Genomic DNA, 27,485 nt, shown 5'->3' with positions numbered 1-27,485 from the left:
ATACCCATTGGTCCTATGAGTCCAATTGTTTTTATTTTTATCTCAGAGCTGATAAATTATTTAATTATTCATTAATTAATAACAAACTGTTAGTTCGAATATATTCCGTGTGGGTGGGTGTAGTTCCTTCAAACTTGTCTAAAGAAAACCTAAAGTTTAAAATCTTGATAGACAAAAAGTCCAAATTGGTCTTTGAGTATTTAGGGTTGTCGACCCCTGCCTAATCCGAATATTCATGCTTGGCAGTGTTGAGCGGAAGCTTGACATACAAATTAAAACAAAAAAAAAACATGTTCACATGCAATGAGCTGGCTAATATTACATTAATATATTTAATGGGATATGTCGTGTTAGAAAGGTTACAGGAACTATTTTGTTTACTCATGTATGACATTGGGTTGGTGATTTCATAAATGATTGCTTTAGTGTATTTACATTTAATTACCTAATTTAATTAACTCCACCCCATATCTGAAGGACACATTTGTGCCTCAGCTTTGCCATTTTTTTCAAACAATTACCAGACAAAAATGTTGTTATTGTCTATGCTACTGTCAATTTGTAAATACTAATCAGATACTGTTAAGGTACTTACATCTTGCTCTTTTTGGAACTCAAGCTGTAAAGGTAGATTTTATTTGAAATCCAACAAAATTACATATTGCTTCTTTTCCGTCAAATAAAACATGTTTTGTTTTTTTTTTTTCTTTCATTGATCAAGTAATTTTGATCACATATGATTGCTATTCTTTGACCAATTTTCTAGATTATGTTCCCTACCATCTGTTCTGTTGTGACATTTGATGTACAGGAAGACTTAAAGATTACACACCATGCCGACAACAGCTTGAATAGCTTCTGCAAATGGCAAAAACGACTCAACATGAAGGGGGACGAACATCCTCTTCACCACGATGTAGCCGTTCTCCTCACCAGGTAAATAAGAACTTGGTGAGATAGGCAGGTGCCTTTTCTTTGGAGGAAAATGATAAGAAGCTCTATCCATGTAATTGGAGGTCCTTGTAAAAGCACAGATGAAAGTGGAACATCAAAATCTCAAGGGTTGGGGACTTGTCTGTATAAGGAGTGATGACACTTGTGAGTCCGTTCAAAGTTGAACACCTTATGAAGCATTCCTTTCAGTCACCTTTTTGACTGGAAGATTCATCACAGCAACAGATCTCCATATTTTACAGTACTTCTTTATTCCTTTGCTAGATGAAACATTTCACTTCATGTATGTGCACTATTATCTCATTATTCTCCCCACTTTATTCCTACTCAACCATATGTGTCAGAAGCGTTGACTGAAATGAAATCGGTTGAAATGAAAAGAATTACAGTGGTACCTCTACATACGACCTTAATTCATTCCAGGACCTGGTTTGTAAGTCGAAATGGTCGTATATCGAGTGGGATTTTCCCATAAGAATACATTATAATTCGATTAATTTCGTTCCACAGCCCAAAAACCCACGCATAATCTTTAATAACAGCTGCTGGTACCATTACAAATAGCAATTACACACAGAAAAACAAACAAATTAGAAACACAAACTGGAATAATTATAGTAATTATTACTATCATGTAACAAATAAGGTTCTAATGTGGCAGTTGTGTTTTGCATCCTTTTCCTGAATGCACCGTGTGACTGCCTTATTAAAGCTCAATTTTAGTCATGTGTTTGCATGTTTAGTACTAGTAGTGCTACTTGGGGAGAATGTTGCTGACAATCAAAATAAACCCACACAGAAAATGTATATTTGAAACTCACCTGGAGGATGTAAAGCTGAGCGTGTGTAGTAGAAGGTGAATAAGCTCCAAGAAATCTGTAGGCTCCCTCATTTGAGTATGGGCGCACAGGTACACTGTTATAAAAACAATGCAGGTTTAACGGATGACAGACAAGAAGGACTTAAAATTTAGTATCCACAAGAAGAAGAACAACAGCCACCTGAGTGATGACTTGACAGGTCTTCAGCTCATAAAAATAAAAAAATCTGGTTCTGAGGATCGATGTGTATACAGTACATCCTAGAATCGCTGGGCGTGCATAGAGAATTTGGGGGAGCAGGCGCTCGGAGGGTAAAAAAGGGCACCTTTTGCAGCGTATGTAACTGCCAGCCCAGCTGCCTCTTTTAGAACAATGTGAATAAAAGAAAGAAAAAACATTGCATATGCATTACATAGTTCTATATTTATATATTTGGATAAATAGCAACCGATTCAAAACTAGCAAGGGTCAACAAAGCACTTTAATTTTCGTATTCTTTTCTTTCGAGGCATGATTGCTGCTGCAAGTGGTAAATATATACTAGTATATATATAAAAAAAATTTTTTTTTTAAACCTACAATATAAATAAGCCTTCTTGGTGACATTACAACAGGGCACACACTACACAGCTGATATTATGTTTGGCATTTAGCAAATAAATGATGATTTCAAATTTTATTCTCAGTAGAGGTGGCTGGGCGGTTATAGTTCATTTTGAACTCATTTATAAGGATCATCTCAATATTTGTTTCATTGCTATAAATATTATTGAAATTGTGATATATTGAAATAAACAGTAATTTAATTAAAAAAACAAAACAAAACTTTCAAAAAAGTATTTTACCTGATCTCTTGTGTTTTCTTTGAATAATAGTACACACCTTAAAAATTCTGAAACATAAGTAAAAGAACTGTAATGTTTTAGATGCATGACAGGGTCATGTATCTTTGATAAACCATTTTTTATCATGTCAAAATAAAGTTGTCTTACTGTTTAAAAAAAATATTGTTGGATGTGGTCTACCAACTTTGATAAATTCACCTGTTGTTTATTAAAAATCAATACGATATTTTTATAGACAAGTTTTCTGAGCGAAATATGGACGGCGCCATCTTGGAAAATGTCTGCTCCGATTTTTTGTTTTAGAAAAAACATTATTAGTTGCTGTTGAACTAAGCATTGTGTTGACAAAAACTGCAAAATCATACCATTGCCGACATTGATCACGATAAAACATTTGGACAACATGATTCCATTTCTTGTTTTACTTTAAACGACTGGTGCATGTGCAAAACAGGTCAATGAATCACAATTTCTAAAAAATTATTAGAAAAATATTAATGAAGGTGGTGCATTAAGCGAGCTTTCATCATCAAAGTAGAATGCACGTAGTCTCGATATATGTCCATCGACATACAGTTAGTATTGTTGTGAGGCACATCGAGTGGTGTTCCCTTGCCTAACGGCGTTTTCCACCTGTAAACAAACGGACAAAAAACTTGTAACACTTGCATTTATGCGTTTACATAATTGTGCCATCCTAATCGTACCGATTAGCAACAGGCTAGCCACAGATAGCATGTGTTGCAGCCGCAGCAGTACAGTAGTTGTAGTAAATAGTATTAAACATCATTATAATTAAAATCGTTATCGTAATAACAATATCAAAGACAACAAGTCGTTTCATGGGCAAGATTTTAGCTGTAGTGTTTTTTTGAGTACCGTACATATGAAAATGCAGGGATAGGAAGAACATACCCTCCATAACACTAGCAGCAACATTGCTACATAAACACCCAGTCTTTGTGGTGGCACGGGCTTGATTTCACATCTGCCTTCGTGAACATGTTGTCCTACCATGTCTCAATGATTGCAGATGGATGAGGTATTTCCAAATTGTCTTTTTTGAGGGATTTTGATGAGTAATGTTACTCCAGCTCCACTGTTGTTTTGGATGGCGAAAATGTTAAACGGAAGTCGCGAGCAGAAATTCGGAAGTAAAGCGGAAGTACCTCGGAAACGTCTCAATTGAAGATTTGTAATTTGCATTCCCATTTTTTAAATTATATTTGAACTTTTAACTGAAATTGTGGTCTCTGTTTCCACAGGAAGGACATCTGTGCATCCATAAATATGCCTTGTGAAACGCTTGGTTTGTCCCATGTGGTGGGGATGTGTCAATCACATCGCAGCTGCAGCATAAATGAAGACACCGGCCTCCCATTGGCGTTCACTGTTGCACATGAGCTTGGACACAAGTAAGGTTCCACATTACACATTCTCTTTGGCAAGTACCCTGAAGATGAATTTCATAATGTATACATTCTGTGAAGGAATAACACAGCTCTCAAGACCACAGTTACTAACCTGGTGAAACACACTGATGTCAGAAAAAATAGAATGAAAACAATGTGTTTTAAAAAGTGATTAACTTATTCATTAGCTAGTTTTTAAATTGCAATGTGATCAATCATTCATAAAGGATTTAAATGTAATATGAGTTTGGAATCATATAAAATAAAATTGATTATGATCAGGAAAAGTGCCATACAAAAGAAAACTACAGCGTCTAATCATAAATATCACCATAGTTGAGTCCAGTTGCTGTCAAGTAGAATATACGTGCCACCATCATTTGTAAGGGGCAAAAGTAGATGGAAGTTCATTTTGTCATTTCTCAAATTAGATGACTATCACTTGACAGAAAAATATTCATTTGAATAAGGCTACGTTCATACAGCAGGTCTTAATGCATGAATCCGATTTTTTCGTGTTTTTCCGACTCGAGTGAGGCATTAACTTAATGCTCTGAATGGGACAAGTCGCATAGAAGTGGACCATTTCAAATCTGATCTGGGTCACTTTCGTATGTGGTTTAAATCTGATCTGGGCCGCATTTTTCCAGAATGTTGCGGCGGTCTGAACTGGCAAGTCTCCCAAATCTGAATTCATGCAGCAATTACGTCATCAAAGAGCGAGAGAGACGGCGCGCTAAGGTAGCGGTGTAGCTGTCCGTTAGCACCTAGCTTGCCTTGAACACAGCTTTTGGGGAAGGGTCGGGCTTGGCAACATTCATAAAAAAATAAAAATGGGTTGAGGATAAGCCTGAGAATGATCGGTTTTCTCTCTGCTCTAAATGAGCAATATTTCAAGATCGCTTACACGGCCGAGAGTCGGGGCAAACTGCCCGTATGTGTGTGTGACATGCACACGTTTTATGGGGCTCTTTTGGGGTCCACTTGTCTATAATAATATAATCAATTCACTAAATAAATGTTTATTGGTGATGCTCAGTGAAAGCTATACGATGTCATTGCTGTTGTCGTGTTTGCTGTGGAAGTGTATTTACTGTTGCCCAGTGTCCAGCGTACGGATACTTGCTCTTGGATGACCCATTGATTACCTTCTCATGTCCACTTTTAAAGCTATCATAAACAGCTTCACATCTTTTTTACTTAAGTAGCAGGTACATATGGCTTGAGTAACCTGTTTTGCAGAAAAGGCTCATCCATGTCTTGTTTACAAATGGTGTTTAAAAACAGTGATGCGATTTCACCCTTGATAGCCTCTTCATTGACAATACAGTGGTACCTCTACTTATGAACGACCATACAGTACATACAGAATTTTCAGGTTATGACACGCCTCAGCGGGAAAATATTGCCTCTTGTTACCACAGAAATCTCAGGATATGAAAGGCAAAAATACAGTATGGCTGGTCCTCGAGTTTGCTGAATGTAACGTACTTATTGCTTCTCTGCCATTGGCTATTGTCCAGCATTCCTGGTATCCAATTGGCTAAGAAGGACCTCCATTGTATGTGTATGTGTGTATCCCAGCGTCCTCCTCATTCGCCCCTCGTGTTCCGACAGCTTTACATGAATGGATCAACTTTTACTCTTTGCTCTATTCTTGGTTTTTTACATGATGCACAACTCTTAATTTTATATGTTTGGATGCATTTTATGCATTATAAAAGATTCATGTCTGAAATTTAGAGGGCTTGGAACGGTTTAGGGCATATTTATGAAAAACGCGTCTCTACTTACAGAATTTTCAAGTTACAAAAGTACTTCCAAACTAATTAATACCATAAGTAGAGGTACCACTGTATTTCCCATAACTTATATGTAAATAGATTGAAGAGATGTACTTAATTTTTCAAAGTCTTCACTTTCACTAAGTGCATCAAGTCTGATCTACAGTGCCTTGCAAAAGTATTCGGCCCCATTGAATCTTGCAACCTTTCGCCACATTTCAGGCTTCAAACATAAACATTATTTTTTTTGTCAAGAATCAACAACAAGTGGGACACAATCGTGAAGTGGAACAACATTTATTGGATAATTTAAACTTTTTTAACAAATAAAAAACTGAAAAGTGGGGCGTGCAATATTATTCGGCCCCTTTACTTTCAGTGCAGCAAACTCACTCCAGAAGTTCAGTGAGGATCTCTGAATGATCCAATGTTGTTCTAAATGACCGATGATGATAAATAGAATCCACTTGTGTGTAATCAAGTCTCCGTATAAATGCACCTGCTCTGTGATAGTCTCATGGTTCTGTTTAAAGTGCAGAGAGCATTATGAAAACCAAGGAACACACCAGGCAGGTCCGAGATACTGTTGTGGAGAAGTTTAAAGCCGGATTTGGATACAAAAAGATTTCCCAAGCTTTAAACATCTCAAGGAGCACTGTGCAAGCCATCATATTGAAATGGAAGGAGCATCAGACCACTGCAAATCTACCAAGACCCGGCCGTCCTTCCAAACTTTCTTCTCAAACAAGGAGAAAACTGATCAGAGATGCAGCCAAGAGGCCCATGATCACTCTGGATGAACTGCAGAGATCTACAGCTGAGGTGGGAGAATCTGTCCATAGGACAACAATCAGTCGTACACTGCACAAATCTGCCCTATATGGAAGAGTGGGAAGAAGAAAGCCATTTCTCAAAGATATCCATAAAAAGTCTCGTTTAAAGTTTGCCACAAGCCACCTGGGAGACACACCAAACATGTGGAAGAAGGTGCTCTGGTCAGATGAAACCAAAATTGAACTTTTTGGCCACAATGCAAAACGATATGTTTGGCGTAAAAGCAACACAGCTCATCACCCTGAACACACCATCCCCACTGTCAAACATGGTGGTGGCAGCATCATGGTTTGGGCCTGCTTTTCTTCAGCAGGGATAGGGAAGATGGTTAAAATTGACGGGAAGGTGGATGCAGCCAAATACAGGAACATTCTGGAAGAAAACCTGTTGGTATCTGCACAAGACCTGAGACTAGGACGGAGATTTATCTTCCAACAGGACAATGATCCAAAACATAAAGCCAAATCTACAATGGAATGGTTCAAAAATAAACGTATCCAGGTGTTAGAATGGCCAAGTCAAAGTCCAGACCTGAATCCAATCGAGAATCTGTGGAAAGAGCTGAAGACTGCTGTTCACAAACACTCTCCATTCAACCTCACTGAGCTCGAGCTGTTTTGCAAGGAAGAATGGGCAAGAATGTCAGTCCTTCCATGTGCAAAACTGATAGAAACATACCCCAAGCGACTTGCAGCTGTAATTGGAGCAAAAGGTGGCGCTACAAAGTATTAACGCAAGGGGACCGAATAATATTGCACGCCCCACTTTTCAGTTTTTTATTTGTTAAAAAAGTTTAAATTATCCAATAAATGTTGTTCCACTTCACGATTGTGTCCCACTTGTTGTTGATTCTTGACAAAAAAATTAAAATTTTATATCTTTATATTTGAAGCCTGAAATGTGGCGAAAGGTTGCAAGGTTCAAGGGGGCCGAATACTTTTGCAAGGCACTGTATGTTACGTTTTTTTGTTTGTTTGTTTGTTTGTTTTTTTGTTTTTTTAGGTGTTGGTGTTACCAAATTTTGAAATTGGGATTATTTACTTATTTTCTCAGACTAATAATGCCTTTGTATGCACTAAAAAAAGATGGCTTTCTGGTTTTCATGCTGGTTTGACTGCCAACAATTAGAAATGGAGTCCTCATTGCCAAATCCCAATTTTGAAAGTGAGCATTTACCTGGGGAGCACATACATGGAGGTAAATGTATCAAACTTTTGCCTTCTTGAAAAATGGGTGTGCAGTAACCGAAATATTTTCAGTCAGTAGCAAAAAGTATAGCTTGATTGTTCTTCACTCTCTTCCAAAAACGCATTTGGAAGATAATGTAGCTTTTGTATTGGATCTTATTAAACTACACACAATGAATCTATTCTTGTCAGTACTTGTGCTGTATATAGTTCTGCACTTTTTCTGTTTGGCAGCGCATGAACCAATTTCTGTCCAGTCCAGTTTTCAATTACAACCTCATCTGTTGAAACTAATGTACCTTGAATCCAATCAAGGGAAGTACTGTTTTCCTTATATTTGATATCTCAAATGCAGTTTTGAAAATTCTATGATATGAAATGGCACTATAATCTAGTGAAGTCACATGGGAAATTATGTATACATAATTAAACCAACGCACCATACCACTCTGAAATAAAAGTCGCTTTACCTTAGTGACCGCATCACTGCAAAAAGAAAACAATGCGAATAACTGAGAAGACATTGATGATATCTGTGCTTTAAAAAAAATGTTATTGTATATGTCTGATGATATTGTCCTACTTCACAGTTTTGGAATTCAGCATGATGGCAACGGAAATGACTGTGAACCCATTGGGAAAAAACCTTTCATCATGTCTCCGCAGCTGCTTTATGGCACCTTACTACCCAGATGGTCCCGATGCAGTCGTCAATATATTACGCGCTTCCTTGAGTGAGTTTCACACATTTATGTATTGACTTTATGAAGAATTGTACTCATATCATTTTGCACTGGTTGTAGGGATGATATACAGTATGCTTTTAATAGGCTAGTGTATGAATCCGCTGACCTGGTCTGTGCAAGTGCAATGTGGGGAATATCAGAACAGATGTATGAATAAATGTAGAGCATTAGCAACATTATGTTTGTCATCGCCTGCCTTATCAGATACATCTGATTTAAGGACCATTATTGTTAAATTGGTACATTTTATAGTGTGACCGTTTAGGTCAAATGTCCCCAGAGTCGAACTACTTGACTCGGCCATAGACTCCACCATCAGTTGACAAGACAGCACCCACAGACATTGCACCACGCCTTCCCGTAGGGGGCCGACCCAATTCATATCTATGGAAATTTTGCAATTTAAGCATTTATTTACAAGAATTTTCAACTTAAAAAGCCCTTTGTTTCATGATGGCCGACATGTTGGATTACACGATACCGTAACTTTTGCTTGAAATATTTACGTAAAATGAACGATAACAGCCGTTTTTTGCTTTTGACCAAGAATCTAGACTTACATATCTATAAAAATTCCACGATTTAAGCATTTATTTACTAGAATTTTCAACTTAAAAAGCCCTTTGTTTTGTAGCGGCCGCCATGTTGGATTATGTATCACTACACATGACATTTAAGTTGCTATTTTTGGCAAAAACTTCTATGTTAAATGTTGCTATTCATCCTGAAAATATAGGTGATTTTCTCTGCTTTTTGTGATTTGTTGTGAATCTAGCGTAAAATCTGAGAATTTTTTTGTCATTTTAAGTTATGCTATACTTATATTAAAAAAAAAAATTAATCAGGATTTTATTACGGAACAACTTAGAATTTTTGGATGCCGCTGCTCATGGAGACTCGTATATGCCTGACGCCCTTAATACACCGGGCGCATCTTCGTTACGGGTCCGGCACGGTTCTGTGTTGACTGCGTGCCCCGCAGTACATCAAAAAATGGCAAAACATACCTGCTGCGCACGGCTGCGGTCCGCCAACTCCATCCCATCGTGGGCTCTCGCGTAATTGTGCGCGATAATGTGGCATTTAAAACATCGACAAACACACGGAGTCTGTACTCATCATAGAAGCAGAGAGAGAGGTGGACTTGTTTTAACTGAACATTTTTATCATTTTATGATTAATTTATCATTATCTGGTGTGACTCTCTCTGCAGTTGTTTTTCTGGGTCACTTTTTACAATGTCCCGGCAGATTGACTGCATCATGTTGAGATCAGGGCTTCGTGTGTGTGGGGGGGGGGGGGCACATTTCGGAGCCTATTATGCCCTTGCTTGTGTCAGTGGGCTTATATATACTGTATGTGCACATTAAATATTCATAGCAAATAACATCTCAAAGAGCTGTTATAAACAACTGTTAAATAATCTGTTGTAGCGAATTATATATAATTCTAGATAGAATAGGATTCTCATAACGTGGACCTTCTTCCTCCAGTTTAACCGATGGGTCATTATTTCCGAGTTTCATGTGTTGTTCTGTCTTCGGGTTTTCACCTCCACCATTCGCCATGTTGAGTCCGTGAAAATATAGTAGTCGAAAGTCAAAGCGTTGGGAACTTGGGATATTGGAATGTGTAGTTCTTTTGACGTGGACGCAAGTCGAGACAGTGTTGGCCCACCAAAGTAAAACTACAAAAATGGACGCTTCGGTCCTCTAAGTTTTTTAACACAAGTCAAAATCACCATCTATTTCGGTGTTGTATTCTTGTTGCTGCCTCTAGTGCTCAATTACAGTATAGTTGTAAGGGGTTTATCGATTGCGCCGGAGGCATGAAAACAAAATTCAAGTCACAATGAGGAAAAAAAAAAAAACGACAAAAAATAAAAAAAAGTAACGCGTAAGGATAATGAAAATTGTTTGTTTGTTTATTCATTTATTTCAGGCCATGATTCCTTGTCAAGACCAATATATAAAGCTCATATAATCATGTAACAAAAAAGAGCAGCAAAGCTAAGTAACATTGCAACATCAACTACATGCCTGAAAAGGAGTGGGAAGAAGAAAATTTATTTAATCCCACTCCTATTCTCATCTAATTAAGAACGAAAATATAGGCAACCAAAAAATCAGTCCAAACAGTTTTGCACATATACATTTTTGTAACAAATTATGTCCCTTGTGATGAAGTTACCACAGGTAACACCCAAACCAAAAACAATTTCATACCAACATGGTAAATGAAAGTAAAACCATACCAACAATGGTAAAGGCCACACACACATGACAACAAATTATAAACGGCAACAATAACTATACCAACAGCGGTCACGGAAAATATACCAGCAATGGTAAGAAACAACCAGCACTCATACCAAGACAATTTATTGATGTAATTAAGACCTTATATCAGTATACTGTGACCCAGGGGTCGCGTTAACCGGAAATTTTCTGTCGTTGACCGGTTTTTTAAAACGGTGACGGAAAAAACTGAAGTCCGTCAGTCATTTTGACAGGTTGCAATTCACACCCCAGACCACAGGGTGGCGAGTTAGCATATTAATTAGCTATTGTCTCTCTTAATGCATGACGTTGTTGGCTATTCTGTCAGAATATTGTAGTGTAACCGGGGTCTGGCGGCGGCACCGTGATTGACACATCAACGCGAGGTTCTTATTGGTGCACCCGGTGTGCCAGCGCGTCATCCAATTGATGGACAAGATTGCCGCCTGTGTATAGACCCCAATCACATGACGTCACAACTCCGCCCTCCTGACCGGAGCCGCCATATTGTGTGTCAGCCCGTCATGTTTATACATTACCGCTACGTACATGCCTCCTATTACGGCGTGTTTTTCTGCTCGTTAATATTAATAATCAAAATGGTGAAGGCGTGTGTGGCGGTTGGTTGCTGTAACAGAGAAGATAGACGGAGAGACTTGAAGTTCTACCGTATTCTGAGAGACGCGAAGATGAGAGCGAGATGCACTGCTGTTATTCGACAAGAAATCTGGCCACCAAACGATCACCACAGACTATGTAGTAGTCTTTTTATATCTGGTAAGATGCATTTAATATATATTTAGAAGATTTTGGGCTGACAACCACAATTAAGATCATTGTGTGACGTTGGTGATTGGGGTGTATATCGTTGCCTCCTTTTCTTTGGGGGCGGAGTTGTTGGCGGTAAGCAGAGTAAAAAGGGAGAAAAATACCATGACTTCCGTGTCTAATTTTTCGCCGCCAAGCAAGCGTTAGAGTATTAATTAAAAATGAATGAAAACTAAATACTATTGAATATGTCATCATTATCATTTTAAAAATTTAAGTGACGGGTAAAAATAGACTATGACCGGATTTTTATGACCCTGTCAGTCAAAATGACAGACAACGAAAATGTCTAGCGCAACCTCTGCTGTGACCAGACCATAAGTTTGTATAACCTTTTAAATCTGTAGATGGTTTGGCATTGCTTGTGTTGCATTCCCAGATTATTCCAAAGTTTCACTCCACACACAGACACACAAAAACTTTTACGAGTTGTTCGAATTTTTGGTATTAAGAAGTCTCCGTATCCTCTTAAGTTATGACTTCTCTCTTTCATTATAAAAACGTTTTGCAATTTAATTGGTAATACTTTGTTGAATGCTTTATAGAGGATTATTGATGTATTATACTTTACAAGATCGTTAAATTTTAGCAGCTTTGATTGTATAAACAAATTATGTGTGTGATCCAAAAACCCGACCTTATGGATGATCCGCACGGCCCGTTTCTGTAAGGTAACTAAAGGATTTATCGTGCTCTGATAAGTGTTTCCCCAGACTTCAACACAATATGAGAAGTATGGGAGAACCAAAGAGTAGTATAAAGTGCGCTGTGCGTTCTCATCAAGGAACTGTTTAACTTTATTTATAATTGAGAGACTCTTGGAAATTTTTGTTTTTATATGTCTGATGTGGGGTTTCCATGTCAGTTTACTGTCAATTTTGACACCCAAAAATGTATTCACATCTACGTTTTCAATTTGGATAGCATCAATAATTACATGCAAATCAAGATTAGTTTTAAAGCTACCAAACATAATAGCTTTGGTTTTACTTAAATTGAATGATAATTTATTTATATCCATCCATTTTTTTTTATTTTAATTAGCTCCTCATTCACGACCTTTACCAAATCATTATAATTATTACTACTATAGAATACATTGGTGTCATCTGCAAAAAGAATAAGTTTTAGAAATTGAGATACATTAAAATTATCATTTATATATAGATTAAACAGTTTTGGCCCCAACACTGACCCCTGAGGAACACCACAAGCAATACCAAGTAGTTTTGATGTATACTGTCCCATTTTAACATACTGCACCCTTTTGCTTAAATAATCTTTTAACCAATTCCCTGCAACCCCACGAATTCCATAATTTTCCAGTTTATGAATCAGAATTTGGTGATTGATTGTATCAAATGCTTTTTTTAGATCACAAAAAATGCCAATTGCATATTTTTTCTGATCTAACACATTAGTGATTTCTTCAGTTGCTTCAATCATAGCCATTGAGGTTGTTCTTCCAGTTCTAAAACCATACTGGCCTTCATTTATTATTTTATGTTTCTCCAGAAATTTTTTTAGTCGAGTATTAAAAAGTTTTTCAAGAATTTTAGAAAACTGGGGCAACAGAGAAATTGGTCTGTAATTGTTAAAACTGTATTTATCGCCACTTTTAAATAGTGGTATTACTTTTGCAGTTTTCATTTGTTCAGGAAAACACCCAGTTTGAAATGATAAGTTAAAGATATAAGTTAATGGTTTTGCAATGTTAAAGATGACTCCCTTAACCAATGTCATGTCAAGGTCATGGCAATCGGCAGATCGCATACTTTTACACTTGAGGACAGTATTAATCACTTCCTGCTCGTTTGTTGCTGAGAGGAAGAGTGAGTGTGGATTTGGTTCAATTCTAACACATACTTCGCCACCTTTATGGTCCGGAATGTCAAAAGCCAACTCTGGGCCGACATTTACAAAAAAATAATTGAAACCATTTACTATATTGTTCATATTATGTTGTTTGCCATTTTTGCCAATAAAATAATCTGGATATAACAATTGAGTAGGACATTTCTTATTAAATTATTGAGCACATCCCAAGTTCCTTTCATATTGTTTTTGTTTTCATATAATTTTTTCCTATAATATAACTGTTTACTTGCCCATATAATTTCAGTTAATTTGTTTCTGTATGTCTTATATCTTATTTCTGATTCTTCTGTTTTCAGCTTAATAAATACTTTGTAAAGATTATTTTTCTTTTTGCAAGCATTAATTATTCCTTTGGTAAGCCAGGGACTTTTTGTTTGTTTTTTCTTTTTAGAATATTCTTTTACAGGGCAGTATTTGTTATATAAAGAAGAAAATATGTCTAGAAAATTACTATAAGCACTGTTTACACTCGGCTCACTGTAAACTGTTCTCCAATCCTGAAGCGCTAAACTGTTATTAAATGCATTAATTGTATCGTCACTTTTTATGCGTTTATAAAACACTTTGACAGGAACCTTAGAACCTCAACCTTCCTGTGGCTGCAGATCAGTCTGGCACATGGATAATGACTAATCTTGGCCTTCTCTACAAAACTGCTGTAGTTCAGTCAGATTCCTGGGATGTCTGGCATGAATCGCTGTGTTTCGTTTTTTTATTTCAAGTCTGGACTTTGACTTGGCCATTCCAGAACGTGTATTTTGTTCTTCTGAAACCATTCTGAGTTGATTTACTTCTGTGTTTTGGATCATTGTCTTGTTGCAGCATCCATCCTCTTTTTAGCTTCAACTGTCTGACACACGGCCTCAGGTTTTCCTGTAAAATATCCTGATAAACTTTTGAATTCATTCTTCCATTAATGATTGCAAGTTGTCCAGGCCCTGAGGCAGAAAAACAGCCCAAAATTATGACGCTCCCTCCACCATGCTTCACGGTGGGGATGATGTGTTGACGTTGGTGAGCTGTTCCATTTTTCCTCCACACATGATGTTGTATGTTACTTCCAAACAATTCAACGTTGGTTTCATCAGTCCACAAAATATTGTGCCAAAACTTCTGTGGAGTGTCGAAGCCTTTTTGCGAACATTAAATGAGCAACAATGTTTTTTAGACACCATGAACACCATTCTTGGTCATAGTTTTACATACAGTATAGTTGATGCATGCACAAAGATATTGGACTGTGGCAGTGATTTCTGTAAGTCTTTAGCGTGGACGGTGGACGGACACTCCGTGGGAGAAAAGCGACAGTGCCAAACTCTCTCCATTTGTAGACTATCTCTCTGACTGTCGATCGATGAACATCCAGACTTTTAGAGATGGTTTTGTATTCTTTCCCAGCTTTAAACAAATCAACAGTCCTTGATCACTGGTCTTCAGACAGCTCTTTTGACCGAACCATGATGCACATCAGACAATGCTTATCATCAAGACAATTCTTACCAGGTGTGTGTTTTATAGTGGGTAGGGCAGCTTTAAACCACTCATCAGTGATTGGGCACACACTTGACTTAAATTGTCCGGTAAAAATTGGTTTCCTATTGCTTTTTAAGTCTCCTTAGGCAGAGGGTTCACTTACTTATTTTTCCCCCTTCTGTCATTGTTTGCATGCTATCCTCATTAAAATGAAAACCCATAAATCTTTGGGTGTTTTTAAAGCAGACACTGTTTTTACATCTATGTGATTTTGACAAAGATCAGATCACATCTGATGGTAATCGAATGCAGAAATATGAGAAATTCTAAAAGGTTCAGATAATTTTTCATACCACTGTACAACAACGCAGACCTCAGACTGCTGAACAGCTGAAGCTCTACATTAAGTAAGAATGGGAAAGAGCTCCACCCACAAAGCTTCAACAGTTAGCATCCTTAGTTACCAAACATTTCTATAATGTTATTTCAGGCGATGTAACACAGTGGTAAACATAACTCTGTCCCAGCTCTTTTGGAACGTGTTGCAGCCATAAATTCTCAGTTCATGATCATTTTCTAGAACCAGCAAAGTTGACCTGTTCGAACATTAATATTTTCAGTGTATTCAGTTTAATATAGGTTGCGCATGATTTGCAAATCGTTGTATTTTGTTTTAATTATGTTTAACACAATGCCCAACTTCATTGAAATTTGGGTTTCCACTTACCTTAATGCCATGTCATTTGATGGGAAGAGAAAGAAAGAGAAACCACACTGCTGGAACAATACACAGCAAATGAACCACAATTTTCTTAGGGAATCACTTAAACCAAATTTCGTTTACAGCCTGTTTTTTCTAACTTTGGTCTGATGGTCTGAGTGACTCATTTTGTTTTCTACTGGCAGCTGCTACTCTCAGTGTCTTACATTATATTTCTGCCTTCCACTGCGTCAAATGTCAGACATATTTCCTAGTATTGGCCACTGTTGCTCAGCTCCACGCATCTGGAATACATAACGAGAGGGCTCAACCTTTTGACAGTGCGTTTGCCCCTTGACTCCACTGTTGGGAGAAAAGTACCCAGGGGGCATAGTTCTAGCCGTGAGACATGGCAAGACAAAGACCAGATGAGTGGTTTTCTACGAGTTATTCATTAAAGCAGAGACTGTACTGTCCTGTCTCTGAATATATATTTTTTTGTTTTATTTTTTTTATAGATTGTGATAAATTCTGTGTCAATATAATCATCGACGCCACAGGTGTTGGCAGTATTAAATTGTTTGGTGATGTTAAATGCAGGAATCTGTACACTAACTGACTACTCTTTAGCAGTGAAAATGAGTATTTTGGGATATTAAAAATGGCATATCATAGATGTGTCAGTTATGTAACTCATCTATTCATGTTTTCATGTCATTCATGTCACGGTATATGAACTAAACTGGACCAAGAAATGCCCTTTGTGGGACACCCTACAATATGCATATATAATTTGATTTTTTTCTTTACAGACAAACAAGACCAAAGAGTTTTAAAACACTATGGACAGCCATTATTATTTTGAAATCAATTTGGCATTTGTTGTAAAGGTCATAATTTAATGCAATAGGAAAATTGAAGGTCATTGTTAATGATGTTTATCTTTATCCTGGTCAAATTCTCTCAGTGACTCACTGAGTAAACCAACGATTTATGGGTGATCGCGGGAATTCAAATTTCTGAATGTATACTACCACAGCTGGCAATAGACCTGTTTTTGTTTGTTTGTTTGTTTGTTTGTTTGTTTTAATGCTTTTTTTATTTTATTTTATTTTTTTATGAATTTCGTCTAGAAGCAGACAGTGGTGGTTGCAGTATGTAGTGGAGCAGTATGTCCATGGTATAAAACTTTACAGAGAGGAGACCATTAATATAAACGAGGCCAAATGCTACCACTCGCAATTTAAAAACTAGAAACCCCACAGGCCAAATATCTGTCTAGCTACAACATTAGGTACTTAGTAACGTCATGTCATGTGTTCTGTCAATTTTTTTTCCCAAAGCTTTTGTGGTGAAGAATAAGCAGTCTTTTACATTCAGTTGGATTTTTAATATTATCCAGAGGTGCTAAATAAACAACTTACATTAGAAACATACATCTGCAACATGAATACGGTGTAGATAAATGCTCAAGGCTTCAACGTTGAGAGAGTGGCCTGCAGTCGAGTTGAGCGCAGCCACATGCTAGGTGTGTGTGAGGAGAACTTTTCTTCGTGTGCGTCCGTGGCCAAACTTAAGTACGTATTTCTTTCTATAAAATGTTTGAGGTGTTTACTTTGGACTTTCAGTGCAGGGGTCTCGACAGCTTAGATTAGTTACATATATTTTATTCTATTTGTGTGACAGGCTAGTTAATAAGTAGGCAGTCAAATGTTAGCAAGCTAATGTTAATAGTTAAGTCTACGTTTCTACTACATGCTATCAAATATATATATACATATACTGTATATACAGTATATATATATATATATATATCTTTTTTTTTACAAATTAATAATAAACTTACCTTTGAGCAAGCATAAGTGTCCTTGGTGACTGTCTTAACATTCAGGTGTTTATGTGGTGGACGAAAGAGCAGCAGGGCCGCTGTCTCTCCGAAAGAGCCTTATCCATTGGTTGCATTTGTCGAGATTTCTTTTAGGCTTTGAAAAAGGCACACACAAAAATTGCCTCACCCCAATCTTTCAGGGTATCTGGTGTCAGAATTACAGGTACCACGCGCACGGCGTTTAACCATCGAGTTTTTGCCATTTTAAAGTTAGATTTTAAAGTTAGAAAAAAAGATGCTTTAAGCCACGACCACACAGTACATTCTAATGCAACTCTACGGTTGGTGTCTAGGTTTTCTGATTTGAGGGCTAGGTTTGGCAAGGTTTATTGGATAGTAAAGTACAGTAAACACAGACAGAATACACCCGTTTACCTACTGTTTTTGTATTTCTAAGAGGATATGGAATTTCTAATTAAATGTCAGATGACAAGCATTTAGGGTGTCCTTCATGTATTCATATGCTGGAGACAAAAATAACACCAGCCTTGAATAATAAACACTAGCTACGTGATTAATAAACACTTATAGTGTAATTTAAGATTTTATTTAAAAATAAAAAATTTAAAAAAATCTACATTGATTCAAAAATATAATTCCAAAAAATAATTTCCATTTCATCATTGCATTGATAGACGATGAGTATGTGTATGTGTGTGTGTGTGGGGGGGGGGGGGGGGGGGCATGTGAGCGTCTATATGTCCACACTTCATGTGTGTGTCTCACTCTAAACAATTTCATAAATTGATAAAAAGCATAATTAACATCTAATGTAGGGTTCTTACATGCGATTCTCCATGATCGAAGCCACCCATTTTAACTGTGGTGATTGTTTGTGTCATTGTTCTGCTGTGCTGATGTTCTGCTCACGCCTTCCCAAATTACAAAATAGTTTGTTTTCAATCTTATGGCTAAAGATGTTATTGTTCTTCGTGCCTAAACTTTTCTTTTATCAGCTCCATTTACAAAACAAGGCTTCTAATCTGACTTTTTTTCTTTTTACCACAGGATTCAAGTGATCATGCTGCTTTAGTTTTTTTCAATCCATGGTGATTGGACATGTTGTAGTCTGGGTAAATAGGGGAGGATTTTTCCTCACTGAATTGGAAGAGGTCATTTGAAGTGGTCCCTAGACCTTTTTTCCACTTGACTTTTTCTAGGGTATGCTAAAAGAGAATGTATACTCTATGAAGATTAAGGATTGAAACGCATACTATATGACAAATACAGGCTTAAACCACATGAGAGAAAGTCAAAAAATGGACAGCAATGCAGACCTATTCTGTTGAATAGTGCATCAACTTATGTATTGGATGTAATGGAAATTGTTTTGAAAATATTATTTATTCACATTACCATTGGGTAATAGGATTTTGTTTTCGGAATTATGTTTTTTTTACCATGTACAGTACCTTGACTATATAGACAATTTAATTATGGAAGCTTTTAATCAGTAGGCTTTTACTTATACAGCGCCTTTCTCAGAGCAGAGTCATAAAGCGCTTTACAGTTTTAAGGTTACTTCATTTCGAGGCAGATCAAAAAACGTAAGATGAATATTTGTCTTGTGTGGCATTTGTTAGACTGCTGTATAAGGTCATCACCAAATGAGCCTCAATTTGAGAGCATTCTATAGGATTTAGAGGCACTCATGGAGAACATTTTAATTGCTGCTTTAGTCCTATGTTCATCCGGTCATTGCCGAGGGTTCCACACAATAATCTCTTTTATGCTTTCAAGTCAGTTGTATTTGTATCATTCTCATGTCTGGAGGTGAAGTTGTAAGAGGAAATGTGTTTTTTTTTGTTTTTTTTTTGTTTTTTTTTCTGAGGTCTGTATAGCTTTGTCTGTCTAACCATATACCGGTTATTCACCTAGCCAATTTTCTTCACTTCTTCAGTCAGGCTCCTCCCTCCTAAGGACTTTATCTCAAATAACTTGGGGTAACTTGTATTTTTCTGTCTGGACAGATCATCTGTCTATCTGAGGGCACATACTGTAAATCAAACAACCATTCACACGCTTGGTCACACCTTGGTAAAATTCCAAGTACTGTGAAACTGACTGAATTTACATGTTTGTGGATTTTGGGAGGCAGGTGGATAATCCGAGAAGAACTATGCAAACACAGAGAACATGAAAGATCAACACAAGGATACCAGAGCCATGTCAAAAAGAAAACTATTTTGCTGGCTTTGCTTATTCACAGATCCTCTCATTTCAAACAGGTTAAGATCTGTGCTGCAAGACGACTTAGAAAGGCACCAGTGTGCCTCCCTTACTGAATTAATACACTTTAAACATGTCTGTCCAAAGGCATTGTGCTTTTCAGCAAGTAAATTTGTAAACCAAATATGAAGTTTTCCACTTCTGGGGTTTTCCATTTTTTACCAGTTGTGTGAATTTGTTCTTACTGATGATGAATGATCGACTGGAAATTTATTTGAAATGACCTTTTGTACAATTCCTCAATTGATTGGATAGCAAATACTGCAGTGTTTTTATGAGCAGTCATTTCTTCTTAATTCATTTTCTAGAGATAGTCCTGCTCGTTGATCATTGATGAATCAAGTGCAATACCATTGCTGTCCTTTTCTGGTGAGGGGTATACTTAAATTGTTTGGTTTGATGGTTTGATAATGAATCGGTGTAGGATAAAAATCACTATTTGTTTTTATTTATGTAATTTTTTTGTGCCAAACTTTATCTTAAATTTCACGTCAACCAGTAATATATTTGGCCCTATCCATCCTCCTGCTGATGTGAAGAGGTTTGTTCATGCTGCATTATATAGTAAGACAGTCCATTCTGCCATTTTCTAATGAAGACACAGGATCATCGTCATGTGTAGTAAACAGCCATAACTTGCCAGGTAATAATAATAATAATAATAATAATACCTCAAACTTATATAGCGCTTTTTTGGACACTCAAAGACGCTTTACATAACATTATTACATTAGTATTATTTCCTTATATTCAATGTTACTAATGGAGGGATGTGACTAGTATGTTGCTTTTTTTGAAGAATGCCCAATTCTTTGTAATTTCACTGCTATGCGCCATATTTTCTCCACATAATAACTCTTTACTATGGTGACTGATACCTTAGAACAAGGTTGAACAACGTTTCAACCCCCTTATGCCGATGAAGCTTTCTGTGTTGCTGTGTAAGACTACAGAAATGTCGTCTATTAAAGCTCCACTTTTAGGGTGATTGATCAAAGCCATTTTCTTTGGTGGCAGTTATGTTCTGACTCACATTTAAAATTGGTTAAAATGTCATTGATTAGTAATGAAGCAGTCACATTCCTAGTTAAAAGAGGTTTTAACAGTAGTGTGTAAACTTGGATTGCTACTTCATTAATACCATTAGTAATCTTGATAATGATTGGGGCGAATGTGGCGCGATTAGTAGTGCAAGTCGTCCTGGGGTTGAAGGGTCAGCGGTCTGACTCCTGGCTGCAATTGCCATTGTCAAAGTGTCTTCAAGCAAGACACTGAACCCTAATTTTGCTCCCAATGGGTTGGCAGCACCTTCATGGCAGCAGCAACTTATTGATGTACAAATGTGTTGAATGTGTATTACTGGATTTTCGCGACCATAGGGCACACCGTATTAAAAGGCGCAGGCTAATTTTCAGGTGATATTTTTGTATTTAACACACACACACACATGGTGTACCGCATTATTGGGCGCATGAAAAACACAAGCTAGCATGCACGCTAGCATGGCTAGCGTTTTTTTTGTTGTTTTTTTTTTTTAGGCAGCGGGAGCAAAATTGAGTTTAATTGTTCTTTATTATAGAATTTAACAAAGTACTCACAATCTTAATCAATCCACAAATCCATCAAAATCCTCATCTTCTGTATCCGAATTGAACAGCTGGGCTAGGTCCCCATCAAACACGCCAGCTCAACTTTTCTTTAGGCAGAGTCTTCCTTTTAAAAATCATCATAGGTAGCAATATTTTTTGTGTAGTGTAGGTTTGAACTGAGCTTCGTAAGTGTGTCTCTTCACAGTAGATGCCATTTTCAAGGGTCCTTCGCCAAACCAATATTGTTTAGCCTAACGCACACACTCGAACCTTACAGCTACTGGGGGCATGCTCACACGCAACCTTCCTCCTTTTACGGCTTATGTCCGCCTTTTCAAAAATTGCTCAGTCAGACACACACATTTTGGTACTCAGTCAACACAATAGGCGCACCACATTATGAGACACACCATCCATTTTGGAACAAAATTTTGACTTTTAGGTCTTATAGTCGTGAAAATACGATCAAAATTAGAGATGTCCCAATCGATCGGGATGCCGATTGATCGGGTCCGATCACGTCATTTTCAAAGTATCGGAATCGGCAAAAAAATATGTGCCATGCCTTTTTTATTTATTTTTTTATTTTTTAATTAAATCGTTTTCTAATTGTATTTAACGTTACAGACATAATATGTTACACTCTTCCAGAGTCTTTAGTTTAGGCTTAAGGTAGGGTTATCAAATTTATAATAACGGCAGTAATTAATTTTTTAAAAAATGTATCACGTTAAAATATTTAACGTAATTAATGCATGCGCTGCACGAACCACTCACGCATTGTCACGCTCAATCTGTAATGGCGCCGTTTTACCTGCCAGCGTAAAATGAGTAGAGTGAATTTTGGCAGCCTTTGGAGCCACTTTTTAATTGGCTAAAGCCTTACAATCCCTCTCCCTACTATTAGAAATATCATGGGAAGCAATGTTGGGAAGCAAGGTAGCGATTGATCTTTTTCTTAACACCTTATGTTATTTCACAACGCAGAGAAGATATATCATATGGTAGCACTACGCACAGTCATGGTTCCACTTCCCATCATGCATTTGGGCATGGCCACAGTATCATTTACTGAAAGCTCAACAAATACACTTGATGGCAATATTTAGTCACAATATACAAAGTCACAAGTCTTTCTATCCATGGATCCCTCTCACAGAAAGAATGTTAATAATGTAAATGCCATCTTGAGGATTTATTGTCATAATAAACAAATACAGTACTTTTGTACTGTATGTTGAATGTATATATTCGTCCGAGTTTTATTCATTTTTTTCTTAATGCATTGCCAAAATGTATATGAAAATTATCGGGAATGATTGGAATTGAATTGGGAACAAAAAAAAAAAGCAATAGGATCGGGAAATATCGGGATCGGCAGATACTCGAACTAAAACGATCGGGATCGGATCGGGAGCAAAAAAACATGATTGGAACAACCCTAGTAATAATACAATGTAATGTGTCTTTGAGTGTCTAGAAAAATGCAATATAAATCTACTCAATTATCAATTTTCATTATTATGGTGTAAGGGTTGACTTAGTGCAGGCAGCATGGGTTCAATTTAAACTCTGTGAAATGAAAATGGATGTTTCACAGATGTGTCCCTCAAAAATCATTGTGAGCCATGCAAGGCTAATTAGACATGGAACTGTGTGTACTTTGAAAGTGAATGACACAAAAAAACCTGAATGCTGTGTTCCTGTTTCAGTCGTGGCTGGGGTTGGTGCCTTGATGATGCTCCTGCGAAGGAAACTATTTCACAAGGCTTGCTGCTTCCCGGGGTTTTGTACAGTGCTGCCCATCAATGCCGGTTGCAGTATGGATCTGGATCCCTGCTGTGTGATGACATGGATGTAAGAAAAACAGCACGTGCACAACACCCCCATTTGTTTTTTTCTCTTTGCATGCCTGGATTTGCATATACGCAGAGTACTCCTTTGATCTGAGATTTTATTTGGACTTGTTGTTTTCAATTACTAAAATGGATAAATAAATAAATTCCAGAGAAGGTCAGGCACACTTGATATAGTCGGGCTTATCTCACCACACAGCTTGGGCTCTGTTACCACTTTTCTGGAGAAAGGTTGGACTTTTTTCCATTCTGGAGTTTCCCACATTTAGAGGCAATGCGTAAGTGTTGTCATACTTATTGCCCCCAAACTTGGTGCCTGCTCATTGGGGTTCACAGCAGTAGAGGAAAGGGTAGCCTCCCATTACCTTCATGTGGGGGTGGTGGTTTTGACTGTGTATATGTACCCAACAGCAAATCAGAGTACCCATTACTATTGAAGTCCTTGGTATGTGTGCTGGAGAGTGCCCCAACAGCAGACTTCCTTGACATGCTGAGAGACTTGAATGCTCACGCAGCCAGTGCCAGTATTAAACAGTTGAGGTTACAGCTAAATTGATTGTTATTCAAGCATTTCATGTTGTTGGTTGGTCTGTTGTCATTTGTCCGATAATAAATAGACCTCTTACTGCGTTCTTCCACTTGAAATATGTTTTTATTTTGTTGGAATTCAGCCTTGGAAAATGTCAGTACAAATCATTAGAATTTTCCTAGTTTTCCCAGGTAGGTCTAAGTCAGTAAATACATTAGTACAACTACATTTCTGATTAAGTAGATGTTGGTACTATATGCTAGAAAATTAAACATTTACATTTGACTGCATGATATCATCAGGGGAATGGTGACTGACTGGTTAGCATGTTCACCCCATAGCTATGAGCTCAATGGTTCAAACCCAGGCTCCAGCCTTCCTGTTTAGAGTTTGCCAATTTCCCTGAATGTTTTTCTCTTGGTATGCGGGTTTTCTCGCACATCCCCGAATGTGTGAATGTGGGTGTTTCTTTGTTTGTTTGTTTGTTTTGTCATTTGCTGCCTACAATTGGCAAGCGACCAATTAAGGTCGCCCTATACCGCTCGCACAGTCAAATGTGGTAGGATCACCGAGCAAATGTAGTCCCATATACAAAGTATGAAGTCCTCATCCAAATTATTTTTAGCACAGAACTTATCTTGAAGATATCTTTATTATAAGTAAAATTAATTGTATTTATACCAGGTTAAGATTTTACATCAATCTTCAATGCATGTGTCAGCCAAAATGCATTTTGACACCGACACATTCAGCAGAATGTCAAGGTAAAATGACAGGAACTATGAGTGAGCGAACTCCTAGATAAACAACACATTTGACCTTTCATGTTATCGTTCAACAAAACCAATTATAACCATGCCGAACACATTTCCTCAGTTCTCTTTTTACTGTTTATGGAACAAATTTCAAGATTAGAATTTTTTTGGGTGGAAGAAAATTGAAGATTTGATTTTTTTGGGTGGGGTTTAGGCCCACAACTTGACATGCTTGCACTTTGTTCTGCCACTCCAAGTCATGAAAAGGCTGCCTCACTGAACTGTCAAAATATAAACAATGTAATTCTGCTTCTCGAGCCACATCACTTACAATGCATGTACGTGTGTGTGGCCCAGCTGCTTTGACAGTCACCCTAAATCCTCCCTGCTATGGTGTGAGACAAAAATAACGAGTGCAGAGGCGAATGTTTGAAAAGTGAAACAAATGTTTTTGTCTTTAAGAATGTGTGCAGCACACTTTGGTGTACTGTGGGCGCAACGTGCCACTCCAAACTGGACGGGGCTGTCGATGGGACCAGTTGTGGCCAAGATAAAGTGAGTTTTTTGTTTATCAGTCATGACTTAGCGTCTTAGCGTGTCAAACTCATCCTGTCTTCCGCATCAATTCATATAGCGCAAATAAAGTGTGTCTACTTCATGTTTCTGGAAAAAATGTATTCTTTTCATCATAGTAGAAAATCTGTGCAGAAATTGCAGTTTTTATTCACTTGTAACATATTGTATAGGCATGTGTTTCATCATATTCCCCCAAGATCTGTTGAACTATAATGATATTTTAGTCCTAACTATTTACTTGCCACAATGATCCATGATCCCGATTTCAAGTTTAATTTCTTGATGACAATATTTGTAAATGCTAATTGGGGACATTAAAGGCGCTATACAAGTGTAACACCATAACACCATTTGTTTACATGTTATAACATTACACACATTTATGGTAACAATCATGACAGCCCTCTGAGAGAAAACAACATTGATGTGGCCTGTGATAAATTTGAGTTTGACATACACTGTGAAAAATGTCCGTAGAATTAACAGGGAAAGACTGTGAATTCAAGACATTAAAACAATGTAAATGGGAAAAATGTTTATCATTGTCAAACTTATAGTCTGCAAAATACAGAACCAAGCAGAACTGTTAAATTAAGGGTATTTTTATGTAAAAATAACAACTTCTTTGTATAATGTACAGTGTACTGTAAATTAAACGCAAAATAAACAATAAAAAAAGCAATACAATACAGTAAAATTTACAATGTAAAGGTGCTGAAAATATGTTTTTTGGCATAGAGTTTTCCAATTGGCTTTCCAAAAAATAACAACAAAAAAAACAAAAAAAAATCAATGTATTAGATTTAATAAATTCATATGTTGCAATTTAGAGATGAGAATATATATATATATATATATATATATATATATATATATATATACTAGGGCTGTCAAAATTATCACGTTAATGGGCGTTAATTAATTTTTTAATTAATCACGTTAAAATATTAACGCAGATGCCCCGCTCAGACAAATTTAAATGACAGTCCAGTGAAAGGCTCACTTGTTAATTGTGTTTTATGGAGTTTTGCCGCCCTCTGCTGGTGCTTGGGTGCGACTGAGTTTATAGGCTTCAGCACCCATGAGCATTGTGTAAGTAATTATTGACATCAACAATGGCGGGCCACTAGTTTATTTTTTTTATTGAAAATTTTACAAATTTTATTAAAACGAAAACATTAAGAGGGGTTTTAATATAAAATTTGTATAACTTGTACTAACATTTTTCTTTTAAGAAGTACAAGTGTTTCTATCCATGGATCACTTTAACAGAATGTTAATAATGTTAATGCCATCTTGTTGATTTATTGTTATAATAAACAAATACAGTCCTTATGTACCGTATGTTGAATGTACAGCGGGGAGAACAAGTATTTGATACACTATCAAATACTTGTTCTCCCCACTGTATATATCCATCTTGTGTCTTTCCATTCCAACAATAATTTACAGAAAAATATGGCATATTTTATAGATGGTTTGAATTGCGATTAATTGCGATTAATTACGATTAATTAATTTTTAAGCTGTAATTAACTCGATTAAAAATTTAAATCGTTTGACAGCCCTAATATATATAATATGTATGTGTGGTGTGTGTATGGTATATACTGTGGTTTCATTTGCTCTCACGTCGTTATGACACGCCCTTCACGATCGGGTAATGACAGAAATGCATGATGGGAAGTTGAGGCAGCCACGACTGTGAGTGGTGGCTGTCCATGTTATATGATGTGTGCCGTCTCATTCAAGTAAAGTGATCCTTGGGGTTGACCAGTGTGGAAGGCACAGTGTAACATGAATGAAGTAAAAGCAAATTGTGTGATATTCTTCTACACATCGCTTGTTACATAAACTTAGCAAAGCAATGATAATTCGATATCCAGAATTTAAGTTTTATAATGCTAGATTTACAGTAAGTTGCAATTTTTCAATGAAATTAAATGAAGTTTGATGTAAAATAAACTAAAATAAAATTAATATATATTTAGAGTTTATTGAGCTATTTTGTTTTAAAAGCAGCACATTCATGCTGATTTAGCAGCAAAAAGCTGTTGGATTTACTGGTTAAAAATGTTTGGGTTTTCTTACAGATTTTAACTGTAAAATATAAAGATTTTTCTGTAATGGTATTTACAGTTGAACTGTATTTTTTACGGAATTTCTCTGGCAACCACAGCTGCCAGGTTTTTTCCGTAAAATTTACCGGATTTTTTTTTTACAGTGTAGATGTAAGAACAGTGTCTTTAATTTGTGAATGGTGTATAAAAATCAGTGTCAGTCCTTGGTGTATGATGACATTCCAATCCAACAACGTCACCA

General features: G+C 36.9%; 1 protein-coding gene across 3 annotated transcripts in view; it reads left to right on the top strand.

Annotated features, from left to right (window-relative positions):
• Positions 1-27,485, top strand: part of LOC130922998 (A disintegrin and metalloproteinase with thrombospondin motifs 7) — a 136,750-nt gene that overhangs the window by 37,746 nt on the left and 71,519 nt on the right. For all 3 annotated transcript variants that reach the window (XM_057848352.1, XM_057848360.1, XM_057848368.1), the window contains exons 6-10: positions 812-936; positions 3,886-4,035; positions 8,428-8,571; positions 23,160-23,304; positions 25,050-25,142. In XM_057848352.1, the coding sequence (XP_057704335.1) occupies positions 812-936; positions 3,886-4,035; positions 8,428-8,571; positions 23,160-23,304; positions 25,050-25,142 (657 nt within the window). The remainder of the gene's footprint in view (positions 1-811; positions 937-3,885; positions 4,036-8,427; positions 8,572-23,159; positions 23,305-25,049; positions 25,143-27,485) is intronic.

The sequence above is a fragment of the Corythoichthys intestinalis genome, chromosome 1 (assembly GCF_030265065.1).
Source record: "Corythoichthys intestinalis isolate RoL2023-P3 chromosome 1, ASM3026506v1, whole genome shotgun sequence".
NCBI classification, from domain to species: Eukaryota; Metazoa; Chordata; class Actinopteri; order Syngnathiformes; family Syngnathidae; genus Corythoichthys; species Corythoichthys intestinalis.
The sequence above is the reverse complement of the archived record's forward strand: the minus strand, read 5'-3'. Positions and strand labels throughout refer to the sequence as shown.